The sequence below is a fragment of the Eptatretus burgeri genome, chromosome 7 (assembly GCF_056783735.1).
Source record: "Eptatretus burgeri isolate ZD-2024b chromosome 7, Ebu_testis_v1, whole genome shotgun sequence".
NCBI classification, from domain to species: domain Eukaryota; kingdom Metazoa; phylum Chordata; class Myxini; order Myxiniformes; family Myxinidae; genus Eptatretus; species Eptatretus burgeri.
Genome location: NC_140967.1, coordinates 1,891,167 through 1,903,742, shown reverse-complemented (window position 1 = coordinate 1,903,742; position 12,576 = coordinate 1,891,167). Strand labels below are relative to the sequence as shown.

General features: G+C 44.5%; 1 protein-coding gene across 4 annotated transcripts in view; it reads right to left on the bottom strand.

The window, feature by feature from the left end:
- Nucleotides 1-448: 448 nt before the first annotated feature.
- Nucleotides 449-12,576, bottom strand: part of CFAP61 (cilia and flagella associated protein 61) — a 256,962-nt gene continuing 244,834 nt past the window's right edge. For 3 of the 4 annotated variants that reach the window (XM_085887231.1, XM_085887232.1, XM_085887233.1), the window contains 2 exons: nucleotides 11,889-11,979; nucleotides 449-1,956 (listed from right to left, as the gene is read on the bottom strand). In XM_085887231.1, the coding sequence (XP_085743357.1) occupies nucleotides 1,720-1,956; nucleotides 11,889-11,979 (328 nt within the window). In that variant the 3' untranslated portion in view covers nucleotides 449-1,719. The remainder of the gene's footprint in view (nucleotides 1,957-11,888; nucleotides 11,980-12,576) is intronic. The other variant, XM_085887234.1, reaches the window with a different exon arrangement.

Here is a 12,576-nt window from a genome sequence, read left to right as displayed (position 1 = left end):
AATCTATGTTCTAATGAAGTGCAGTAGGAATAATAAAAAGTCGGATGAACATGAACTGTTTAACTACCATAATCATCAAAACGAATTTTGAGGGGCCTCTTAAGGAAGACAATAATATCATTACTATATATGTCAAAGCTTGTTTCATTTCATGTAGTCACAAAAATCTGATGGTGGAACAAAAAAGGGGCGTGCCGAAATATTAATATAGATACACATTTTTGCAATCAAGTCTAAAGCAACATAGGCTAAGTGAGTGAAAATAACATGGAGTACTCTTTGTCATGATACAATTGAGGGTTTTGAAGTGTCACTCGGAATACCCTCTCCCAACACCACCGAAGCGGTGCTACACAGTACACATTTACAAAGATAATTTGTATCGCCCAACTTCGGAACTCCTGGTGAGGGGGGGGGGGGAACAACCTGTACCATATGACCCGTCATCCCCTTGGCAAGTTTGGTTTATTGAGATGGCATAAGTAAAGACCAAATACATTGACGTCAGACGGATGTTAAAATGCATATATTGGTGTGGATTACAGATTGACAGGGCCAGGGCCCCACTGGCCTGTTATTGCATTTTGCATGTGGCCCCCAAATGACTAACACCGCCACTTGGTCCGCCGACACCAAGCTGCCAGCCGACCTTCTAACCTCCTGATGTGCTCCTTGTGAAGCTAACATCTCTCAAACTCCCTTTGCATTGATTCAATGCAATTCTCTGTTAGCCACGAATGTGTGTGAAGCCCCCCTCTGTGGTTCTTGGGTGGTTTGCAGTTAAATCGCGATACTTGCACACACAAATTCTATTCTTACACCTGAGAAAGCTGTGACTTTCATGAAAATAAAGTACGATTCCTGTCTCATGTCATGCAATTCAATCAAGATCCTTTTCATTCCTCTCACCTGTGCCATGTAATGTCCGCCCATTGAGTATGACTTGGGAAATACCTTCCCACCTTAGCTACATGGAGGAGTCTATTTGTCTCCAGGGCAACAAAGAGCACATAATGTTTACAAATACACCACAATTACATTTTCGAGAATAACTGGTTTTGCAAACAATGTTTGTGTTGAGATGCGACCAAGTTGAAAGGAATAATTGATCTAAGTTTGGAAATGTATTCACAGAAAGACATGCCTCTCATGTTGGTATCTCACACCATCATATTATATGTGAATCGTTGTTTTAAACAAGATGGTAAATCCCATAACACCACAACATGCTGATGATTTTCAGAAAGTAAAAAAAAGTGGTGGAGTGGTAAACTGGTGATGTCGGCACATACACAGGATGGGAATTACAAATTCTACCAAAAGTGTACACCCACCCAACGTGTACACCCACCCACACAATGTGTACAGCCACCCGGCCAACGTGTACACCCACCCGGCCAAAGTGAACAGCTACCCGGCCAACGTGTACAGCCACCCGGCCAACGTGTACACCCACCCGGCCAACGTGTACACCCACCCGGACAACACATACACCCACCCGGACAATGCGCACACCCACCCGGCCAATGCGTACACCTACCCGGCCAACGTGTACACCCACCTGACCAACGTGTACACTGGATTTTTATCTGTTATGAGTCTTTGCACTACTGGACCTTTAGAGGAGAACACAAAAGAAATCTGAGTAAATGGAACAACAAAGAGAACTTCTTCAGTTAGAGTAACATCTTTAAGTGTTGATAAAGTTGTTTAGATGACCTAATCATTGTGCTGAGGGCTGTACAATGAGTGTGTTTTGGGTAGAGGACGCTGTGCATACATGGGTAGATGATAGTTATTGCGGGAAAGGAAACTCAAGATTTGAAAATCCATTTCTTTTTTATAGCCAAACTCTTGCGCTGCAGCTTCAAGAAACTCCCGTGGCCCCTCGGATGTCACCAAGTCTCCATCAATGAGATGCACGGCCATCTCCTGTAGGGACTCCGAATCTTTGAACTGGAAAAAACAATCATAAGGGTCATGAAATGAACATCTCAGTGAATAAAGATTTTATTTCAAAATACAGGCTTTCTTCGTACCGATACATGTAATTTATATTTCAATCATACTTTGTTATTGAGATGTCTGAGCCAGAGGAATCAATGTGGAGCGGATCCTCAATGGATGTGACAGAGTATTAGGTGACATTTGGGAACATTTAGAATAAGAGGGTAACGTTTTCGTGAGATATCTATATATAATGAAGCAAGTGTATGTGATTATATATGTATGTGTGTATGTATGTATGTACTATGTGTGTATGTACATCCATGTCCGCTCTTCACCCATTGCTTGGACAGCTGACCTGATGTCACCCACAATTGTAACGTGAAATACTTAATCTAAAGTACCCAGAGGACCCAAAAGACCCAAATTACTCTGAGGGCCCAAAACAAAGACCCAAAACAAAAGGACCCAAACGACCCCGAGCACGCAAACGACCCCGACGACCCAAAAACTCCAAAAGACTGAAAAGACCCCAAAGACCGAAAAGACTCTTCGAGGTCCCGAAGACCCTCAGACACCCGAAGGACCCAAACATACACTAAAAACAAACACCCGAAAGACTCCGAGGAACCAAAGCAACCAAAAGACCCAGAGGACCCAAAAGACCCAAGGAATCCAAAATAACGAAAGGACACAAAAGACCCAGGGGATCCAAAAGTCCCAACGGGACTATCTGGGACCCATGGAAATTCTGCATTATGTATAATTAATTATTTGAGGTTCCCAACACCCACCGCCCCTCCACCCCCCCCCCACACACACACACACACACACACACACACACAATCCCAAGTCCTCAACCTCCCTCCCAACTCTATCCTCTCTGACCCCCCCCCCCCACCACAACACCCAAACCCTTTCTTCAAATTTTCAAACCCTCCCCCCTCAAAAGCCTCAAACCGCTCGATCCAAACTCTGTAACTCTGTCCCCTCTCTGCCCCTCCTCCCCCAAGCTAACTGTCATCCTCTCCCCTTTTCTTCTTGAAGTCTTCAACTGTCCCAAAAACCCAAAGTACTCAACTCCCCTCCCAACCCGAAGTCCTCAATCACCCCCCCCCCTGCCCTTCCCAACATATCAATCTCCCTCTTGCAACTCCATGCAACCCCACCCACAACTCTGTTCTCCCCTCCCCATTTATTCCCGTTCTTAACAACGTTTCATAGGGAACTTTGGTGCATAAGAAGGCCATTTGGCCGATCATGCCTGCGTTGTTTCTGTCCCCTTTGTTAAGAACAATGTAAAAAGGAAATAAGGATGGAACGTTAAATTCACACTCACTTCCCCCTTTCTTCCCTTATCCTTACTGTAATTCACAGACTGGTGTCTGTGTTTGTTTGTCGCACCACTCCTACAGTTGTGGGCTGATTACATCCAGACTTGCTACAAAGGATCAGCATGATCTCAATGAATGTACAGGGGTGGGTTGTTTTTAAATCTTTGCTGGTGGTTTTGGGGAGAGGGGAGGAGAGGTGGGGAATGCAAATATGTGCACTAAAACTGTACGTGCACTAAGGGTGGACAAGGAGGTCTATGTGCGAGGAATCTGTGAGGGGGTAGAGCACCACCCGTGGTCGAGTGATTCTCATCCTGCTTTCAGGGGAATTCACGCATTGCGTTCCTCCAAGCCTGTCCATCAGTGTACTGCAGTTAGAGCAGAGTGGTGGGCTCTTGACAGAGGAGTCTGAAGTGAAGGCCCGCTGGGCCGGTTACTTTGAACGGCTGTACCAGGCTGATCCACCTGTTGTCGAGTTGGACGTCAGGGGTGTTACAATCCAAATTGCTGACCCTTCAATCAACTGTAGTCCACCTCTGTTTGTCGAAACAGGCTGCGGTGAACCGATTGAAATGGGGTAAAGCTCCTGGGATTTGTGGCATCCATGCTAAACTTCTCAAGGCTGGTGGAAATGCTACACTCGTGTCGTTGCATGCAGTTCTGTGCTCTGCTGGAACACAGGCATCATCCCAACTGACTGGAAGAGGGGTTTTGTTGTCCCTCTCTGGAAAGGGAAGGGTGATCCCCAAGACTGCAACAACTACCGAGGGGGTGACGCTGCTGTCAGTGCCGGGCAAGGCCTTTGCTCGGATAATTATTGACAAGGTTCGCCACCATCTGCTTGAGCACCAGTGTCCAGAGCAGTCAGGCTTTACACCAAAGAGATCAACGACTGACCGTACCATGCTCTCAGACGTCTCGGTCGGGTCTGGGGAGTCATGGATTCATTGGATCATGGGGTGTGGTGCTGCCTGTACCTGTGTGGGAGGACGAAAGTCCGAGTCTTCAGGTCCTCGGTGCTTCCAGTCTTGCTCTATGGATGTGAGACTTGGACTCTGACCAGGGATCTGAGATGGCAACTTCATTCCTCTGGTACCAGGTCTCTTCGGAGAATCCTTGGCTATCGCTGGACGGACTTTGTGTCCAACGAGCGGTTGCAGAGAGAGACTCAAATGAGATTTGTTACCTGCATAGTCTGTGAGCGTCAGCTGTGGCTGTATGGACATGTGCCCAAACTCTCAATGGTAAAGAATCACTTAAAAAAATTATCGGATCCAGATCCGGATTCTGGTCTTCACCAAAATGTAATAATTTCATCCATGTCACATATCCAAGCTCTCCACAAAATTTCCTCTGAATCTGTCCACAACCTTTTGAGTTATCCTGTTCACAAACAGACAAACAAACAAGAAAGACATCGTGCAGAGCACGATACTTGCAAAATCCACCCCCTCTCCAAAGTTTGCCATGTCCATGTCATTAAGATTAAAATTGACAATGTTATTCAAAGCTCAGGTCAATCGGATGAAAATTGATTATTTTTCAGATTTAAATTGATGATTTTAGAAGCTTGACCTTGAGTTGACCTTTGACGTTTTGACCTCAAAAATAGTTGGCTTCCCAATTCAGTGACACAATATGCAAATCTTGTTCAAATTTCAAGTCAATCAGATGAAAAATGACGATTTTAGAAATTTGACCAAGATGACCTTTGACTTCAAAATCAATCGGCTTGTCAGGTGAGACTACCTCGACAACTTAGTAAAGTTTCATGATTATTGGTCTCGAATTGTGACCTGTATGTGATAAACAGACAAACAGACAGAATGAATTAAATAGAATAAATAAAATAAATAGACAAACAGAACAAACAGCCAGAATAACAAATTCGACTGACCAGTACACTTAACCAGAGTTGGTGTCAAAGCCACCCATTGCTCGCCTGTTTATACATTTATCGTTTTTAAAAGACTAGTCAAATAATTAATATTTTTTTATAAAGCATTGCAGTGAAGTCTGATCCAAATAATTTTAAAGCAATATATGTATTTGTATATTGTAATCAGTAACAAGAGCGCACGTGAGCACAATATACGCCCGGACAAGAAGGTATATCCAGAATTGTGCTACTACGTGGAAAACAGCATCCTGGTTGCCAATGGCAACCACTTTAGATGACGAACGTATGTCACGACACACCGTCTCCACAGTCTGTACCTATGTACCAAATATGAAACGTGAAAGTTGAAAACTTTGGCAGTTAGAGTGAGGACAGGAACGGATGGAAAACAGCATCCTGGTTGCCATGGCAACCACTTTAGATGAAGAACGTATATCACGACACACCGTCTCCACAGTCTGTACCTATGTACCAAATATGAAACGTGAAAGTTTAAAACTTTGGGAGTTAGAGTGCGGACAGGGACGGACGGACGACACATAATATGCCCCGATATATATATATATATATATATATATATATATATATATATATATATATATATATATATATATATATATATATATATATATATATATATCTTGGGGTTTGCATGAAAGTCTGTGGCACCTTGTCCATAAGTCACAAACTGATTAAGTGCATGTACATAATAAATAGACATCGGCTGTAGGTTTTTGCTCGTCTTTTTCCTCATCCCCCCCCCCCCCAATTCATTGCATTGCTTGCATGCCTGTGTGGAAATAAATGTCCCCATTTTTGAATGTCACCTGCTCGTTGCGTCCCTTCCTCCATTGACTGCCATAATTGTGTTCGGAATAATTAGCTGGCTGATTATTATAAGCCGATAAAATGTACATCTGGTCCGATGGGGCTTGGCGATATAAAACCGCTCGGCAATCGCAAACGGAACGAGCTGCTTAAGGCCGAGGTCACACTTGCCACGGCGGCCGTCGGGTCTCCAAAATCTACGGCCACTAGCAATTATATGGCGGCCGCAGTATTTCCACGGTCACACAATGCAGCAGTCACATATGTTTTTATTTTTCGGGGAGCCGCACGGCGTATTTAGGCCGAAGTCACATTTGCCACGGCGGCCGTGGGGTCTCCAAAATCTACGGCCACTAGCAATTATACGGCGGCTGCAGTATTTCCACGGTCACACAATGTAGCAGTCACATATGTTTTTATTTTTCGGGGAGCCGCACGGCGTATTTAGGCCAAAGTCACATTTGCCACGGCGGCCGTGGGGTCTCCAAAATCTACGGCCACTAGCAATTATACGGCGGCTGCAGTATTTCCACGGTCACACAATGTAGCAGTCACATATGTTTTTATTTTTCGGGGAGCTGCACGGCGTATTTATAAATTGTGGAGACCGAAAACGTGGGGTTGCCGTATGGTCTTTGATTTGATGTGGCACGGTGACCTTCGGGCGTTCCTGCGGCGGCCATAGAATTTTCAAGGCAGACGCAAGGTGCCCACAAGACGATGCAGGGGGGCCCTAAGGCGAACGTGCGGCCAGACGGACGGGAACGAATGGGTAATTTTTTTTTTTTTTTACCAGTTTTTATTTTTCGGCTTGTCGAATTGCTACGGCAAACGTAGAAATGAAAAAAAAGTTATAACTCCGTGGTATAATTCCACGGCGACCTTATGGCCTGTAATATATAGCCACACGGCGTAGGGCCACCCTGAGGCCACCTCAGAAACTCTGCGGCCACCGCACGTTTCTGTCAATTCAGAGGGCGTACGGCCGCCGTATCCTCGCCGTAGAGCAAATGTGACTTAGGCCTTAGGTCATAGAAATTGTGGAGACCGAAAACGTGGAGTTGCCGTACGGTCTTTGATTTGATGTCGCACGGTGACCTAAAGGGGGCCCTGCGGCAGCCATAGAATTTTCAAGGCAGACGCAAGGTCGCTTCAAGGTGCCCACAAGGCGACCGCAGGGACCCTAAGGCGAACGTGCAGCCAGACGAATGGTAACGAATGGGTTAATTTTTTTTTTTAACAGTTTTTTTTTTTTCGGCTTGTCGAATTGCTACGGCGAACGTAGAAATGAAAAAAGTTATAACTCCGCGTTATAATTCCACGGCAACCTTACGACCTGTAAAATATAGCCAAACGGCGTAGGGCCACCCTGAGGCCACCGCAGAAACTCTGTGGCCGCCGCAGGTTTCTGTCAATTCAGAGGGCGTATGCCGCCGTATCCTCGCCGTAGAGCAAATGTGACTTAGGCCTAAGCGGCTCGTTTTCGTGCAGGCTCCGTTGAGGAATAAATTCCCGGCATTTCTGTCTGTGCGAATAATTAGGTACATCGACAATTCGGCGATCGAACATGCAGCGCGTGGACAGAAGAGTTGGCTGGTTTATGGTGTGGTTAAAAACACCCGCAGCTGGGTTTCGGCGTTGATCCGAAAGCTGCGACTGGATTGCTCGTTCGGTGGGCGCGTGTGGCCACAATTGAGCTAAAGGCGGTCGCCCGCACGCCGGACAGGCGGAAACCCACAACAATATCATCAGGAGGTTTATGCACAAATTCCTCACTTCTAAAGATGAACGGAAGGTGGCTCCTGAAAAGTGCCCGGTCTACATCAAGATTCCCTGGAAAGGGAACATGTTGCAAAGATATGAGGAACAAATCAAAAGATGAGTCTCAAACACTTATCTGGCTGTTCGTCCAAGAGTGATTTTCACCTCTCGACATCTGATTCCTGCAGTTAAGAAGGATGTTCTGGCTGCCTCAAAACTTAGCAATATTATTTATGAGTTGAAGTGCTGATGTGATGCTTGGTATGTAGGCAGAACGACCTAGACTCTGACTGACAGAATCAAACAGCACGTCCCTTTGTCCATCAGGAAAAACACAATTTGTACAAGAATACAGCTGGCTCGTGCTTGTAGGAAGGTCCCAGCATCAATCACATCATCATGTGTATCTGCTATTGGAAAGCATTTGATTGAGAATGCAAACTGTGCTGAACAGTATAATGTGGATGCATTCAAGATATTGAGTAGAGGACGAAGTCTAACGCATCTCCGAATACTAGAAGCGACATTTATCTATTCCACGGACCCCATGTTATGTCGGCAAAAAGAGTTTGTCCACTCACTTTGATTATTTGTGCAAAGAAGAAGAGGAACACCAACTCGTCTCACGATCACAGATATTGATGAAGAGGATTCTGTAACAGCCTTAGGGGCTCCGCCTCAGACTCTGCAACCTTCAATTGGAGAGCTGAACACTGAACAGGCTCCTCCCACCGAGACTGTTGGGAGGTGATGACGTATCAGGATGGAACGTCCAATCGGAATTGACTTTGTTGATCGGTGTCCATTAGACTGTTCTTTTTCCTTACCTCATTCACTTTGTGTGAATTTCACCTGATGAGAGCATGACGAAAAGCTTTGTGGGCTTCTTTTTAGTCTGTTTTATGGTAATGTCCTTCAAATGTCTCTGTTTATGTCTATATTGACCAGTATACATGAAAAATCTTCGATTTTGCAAGTAACAAACAAGGAGGCATCAGGCAGCCTGACATGTATGATAAAAATCCTGCAAATTACATCACTGTCAACTTGACCTTTGACCGAGATAGACAAAAAACATTGATAGCCTCACTTTTGTCCTTCGGAATCCTCTGGTAAAGTTTCATGAAGATAGCTGAAAGTTCGCGAATTATCGCATGCACAGACAAACATACAATCAAACGAGACAGACCGATATCTGATGAAATTTTTCAGTCTTGGTCAAAACAAACAAACAGGTGTGAAATCATAACCTCCATCCACACTTGGTGGCCGAAGTAATAAATGGCCCCGATGATAAACCAAAGGGTACAACCCTAAATAAATAATTATAATCATTTACAAAGAAAATTCTGGTCTGGCCACATGCCTCAAATTTAATCTCAAGTCTTACAATGTGGCAACAAGGTACTCACACATCAAACTCCATGTATCACCCTGAGAGCTTGGAATATGAGAAACATCAGAATGGGGAGTCAATGACTGCATTTGAAATTAGCTTTAGCATTAGAAATTAATTGTGTTTTCGCATTTTTAAAATAGAAATTTAGAAATTTAATGTAATTTAAAATAGAAATTTTTAAAATAGAACAAATAGAAATTTAGCATTAGAAAAAACAAATTAGCATTAGAAATTAGCCCCAAAATGTGGGCAGAAAAGAGTAGTCAATCTGAGTGTAGACCAGAGAAACACTGTCAGTGAGTGAGGATAAATGAGGATTGTACAGAGTAAGCAGTGAGGTGGACGACCTTTGGACATTTGTTCGTTCATGCCATGTTGGTGTGTTTCACTCTACATGTTCAACACTGCAACTTCTGCATTAGCTTTGCTGTTAAGCACAACAGTGATCAAGTTCAGAAATAGTTCTTCAAGACTGTGTCGCGCTTTGTTGGCAATTACTATGGCCTCCAGTGAGTCCATACAGAACCTGGTAAGTCATACTGTGACGTCTTACGAGTAAACACAGAAACTGTTAAATCATACTGTGACCTCCCATGAGTCCACACAGAAGCTGGTAAGTCACACTGTGACGTCCTACAAGTCCACACACAACCTGGTAAGTCATACTGTGACCCCCTATGACTCCACAAAGAACGTGGTAAGTCATACTGTGACCTGCTATGACTCCACACAGAACCTTGTAAGTCATACTGTGACCTCCTATGACCACACAGGACCTGGTAAGTCATACTGTGACCTCCTATGACTCCACACAGGACCTGGTAAGTCATACTGAGACCTCCTATGACTCGACACAGAACCTGGTAAGTCATACTGTGACCTCCTGCGAGTCCACACAGAACCTGGTAAGTCATACTGTGACCTCCTACGAGTCCACACAGAACCTGGTAAGTCACACTGTGACGTCCTATGAGTAAGCACAGAAACTGGTGTCATACTGTGACCTCCTACGAGTCCACACAGAACCTGGTAAGTCACACTGTGACGTCCTACAAGTCCACACACAACCTGGTAAGTCATACTGTGACCTCTTATGACTCCACACAGAACCTGGTAAGTCATACTGTGACCTCCTACGAGTCCACACAGAACCTGGTAAGTCATACTGTGACCTCCTACGAGTCCACACAGAACCTGGTAAGTCACACTGTGACGTCCTATGAGTAAGCACAGAAACTGGTGTCATACTGTGACGTCCTACGAGTAAACACGGAAACTGGTAAGTCATACTGTGACCTCTTATGACTCCACACAGAACCTGGTAAGTCATACTGTGACCTCCTACGAGTCCACACAGAACCTGGTAAGTCATACTGTGACCTCCTACGAGTCCACACAGAACCTGGTAAGTCACACTGTGACGTCCTATGAGTAAGCACAGAAACTGGTGTCATACTGTGACGTCCTACGAGTAAACACGGAAACTGGTAAGTCATACTGTGACCTCCTATGAGTCCACACACAACCTGGTAAGTCATACTGTAACGTCCTATGAGTAAGCACAGAAACTGGTGTCATACTGTGACCTCCTACGAGTCCACACAGAACCTGGTAAGTCATACTGTGACGTCCTACAAGTCCACACACAACCTGGTAAGTCATACTGTGACCTCATGACTCGTCACAGAACCTGGTAAGTCATACTGTGACCTCCTATGACTCCACACAGGACCTAGTAAGTCATATTGTGACCTCCTACGAGTCCACACAGAACCTGGTAAGTCACACTGTGACGTCCTATGAGTAAGCACAGAAACTGGTGTCATACTGTGACCTCCTACGAGTCCACACAGAACCTGGTAAGTCACACTGTGACGTCCTACAAGTCCACACACAACCTGGTAAGTCATACTGTGACCTCTTATGACTCCACACAGAACCTGGTAAGTCATACTGTGACCTCCTACGAGTCCACACAGAACTTGTTAAGTCATACTGTGACCTCCTATGACTCCACACAGAACCTGGTAAGTCACACTGTGACGTCCTACGAGTAAACACAGAAACTGGTAAGTCATACTGTGACCTCCTATGAGTCCACACAGAACCTGGTAAGTCACACTGTGACATCCTACGAGTAAACACAGAAACTGGTAAGTCATACTGTGACCTCCTATGAGTCCACACAGAACCTGGTAAGTCATACTGTGACATCCTATGAGTCCACACAGAACCTGGTAAGTCACACTGTGACGTCCTACGAGTAAACACAGAAACTGGTAAGTCATACTGTGACCTCCTATGACTCCACACAGAACCTGGTAAGTCATACTGTGACATCCTATGACTCCACACAGGACCTGGTAAGTCATACTGTGACCTCCTATGAGTCCACACAGAACCTGTTAAGTCATACTGTGACCTCCTATGACTCCACCCCGAACCTGCTAAGTCATACTGTGATGTCCTATGACTCCACACAGAACCTGGTAAGTCATACTATGGCGTCCTACGATTCCACACAGAACCTGGTAAGTCATACTGTGACATCCTCTGACTCCACACAGAACCTGGTAAGTCATACTGTGACCTATGAGTAAACACAAAACCTGATTGACAGATGGATTGATAAATACTGTAGATCGATAAATATACTGACAGATAGACAGATAGATGGACAGTATGAGGTATTTGAAGAAAATCATGTAGACCGTCTTACAAGTCTGGTGGAAGCAAGTCTTCTGAGCTCTTGGCCAAGATGTTGGAAACGATCATGAAAGATTGCCAGACACCACGATTGCTTGAAAAATCTGAAGGTAAGAGAAGTCGAAGTCGAACAGGTAAAAAAAACAAAAAATGGTCAATCGATCTCGTGTGGGAAATGTGGAATGGCCATGGGGGAACTGGTCAAAATTTAATGTCAATATGCCTATGGTGCAATGGAATAGAAATGAACACGAGGAAAGTGAAAAGTAAACCACAAGAACAGGAGAGGATGTCAAATTTGTCCGATCATTAGGAAACCAAACGAGCAAGATGCACCGGATACGTGAAGGTGTTCAGTATTTTGAATTTGTGAAATTGGGAGTTCATTTTAACAAGACTATACTCGACAGTATAGACATCAGCTAGCGAGCTGTTGGAGTCCTTTAATGACCACCAAGACTTCCAACCAAGTTGGAAGGAAACAAAGTGACACCTGTAGTGGGGCAGATAACAGTAATTTTTGAGAGGAATCGTGCAAATTATGATACAAGCATCAAATTTGGCATTTCTGTTCTGCAGGACTTTCTGATCAAATCTGCCTGATTGGCCATTTGAAAATCCAAATTTTGAACATTTGAAGAAAAAAAAAACTTCAAAAAAGTCAAGATCACGAATCAATTTTGGATGCTGGGCTGAGATTG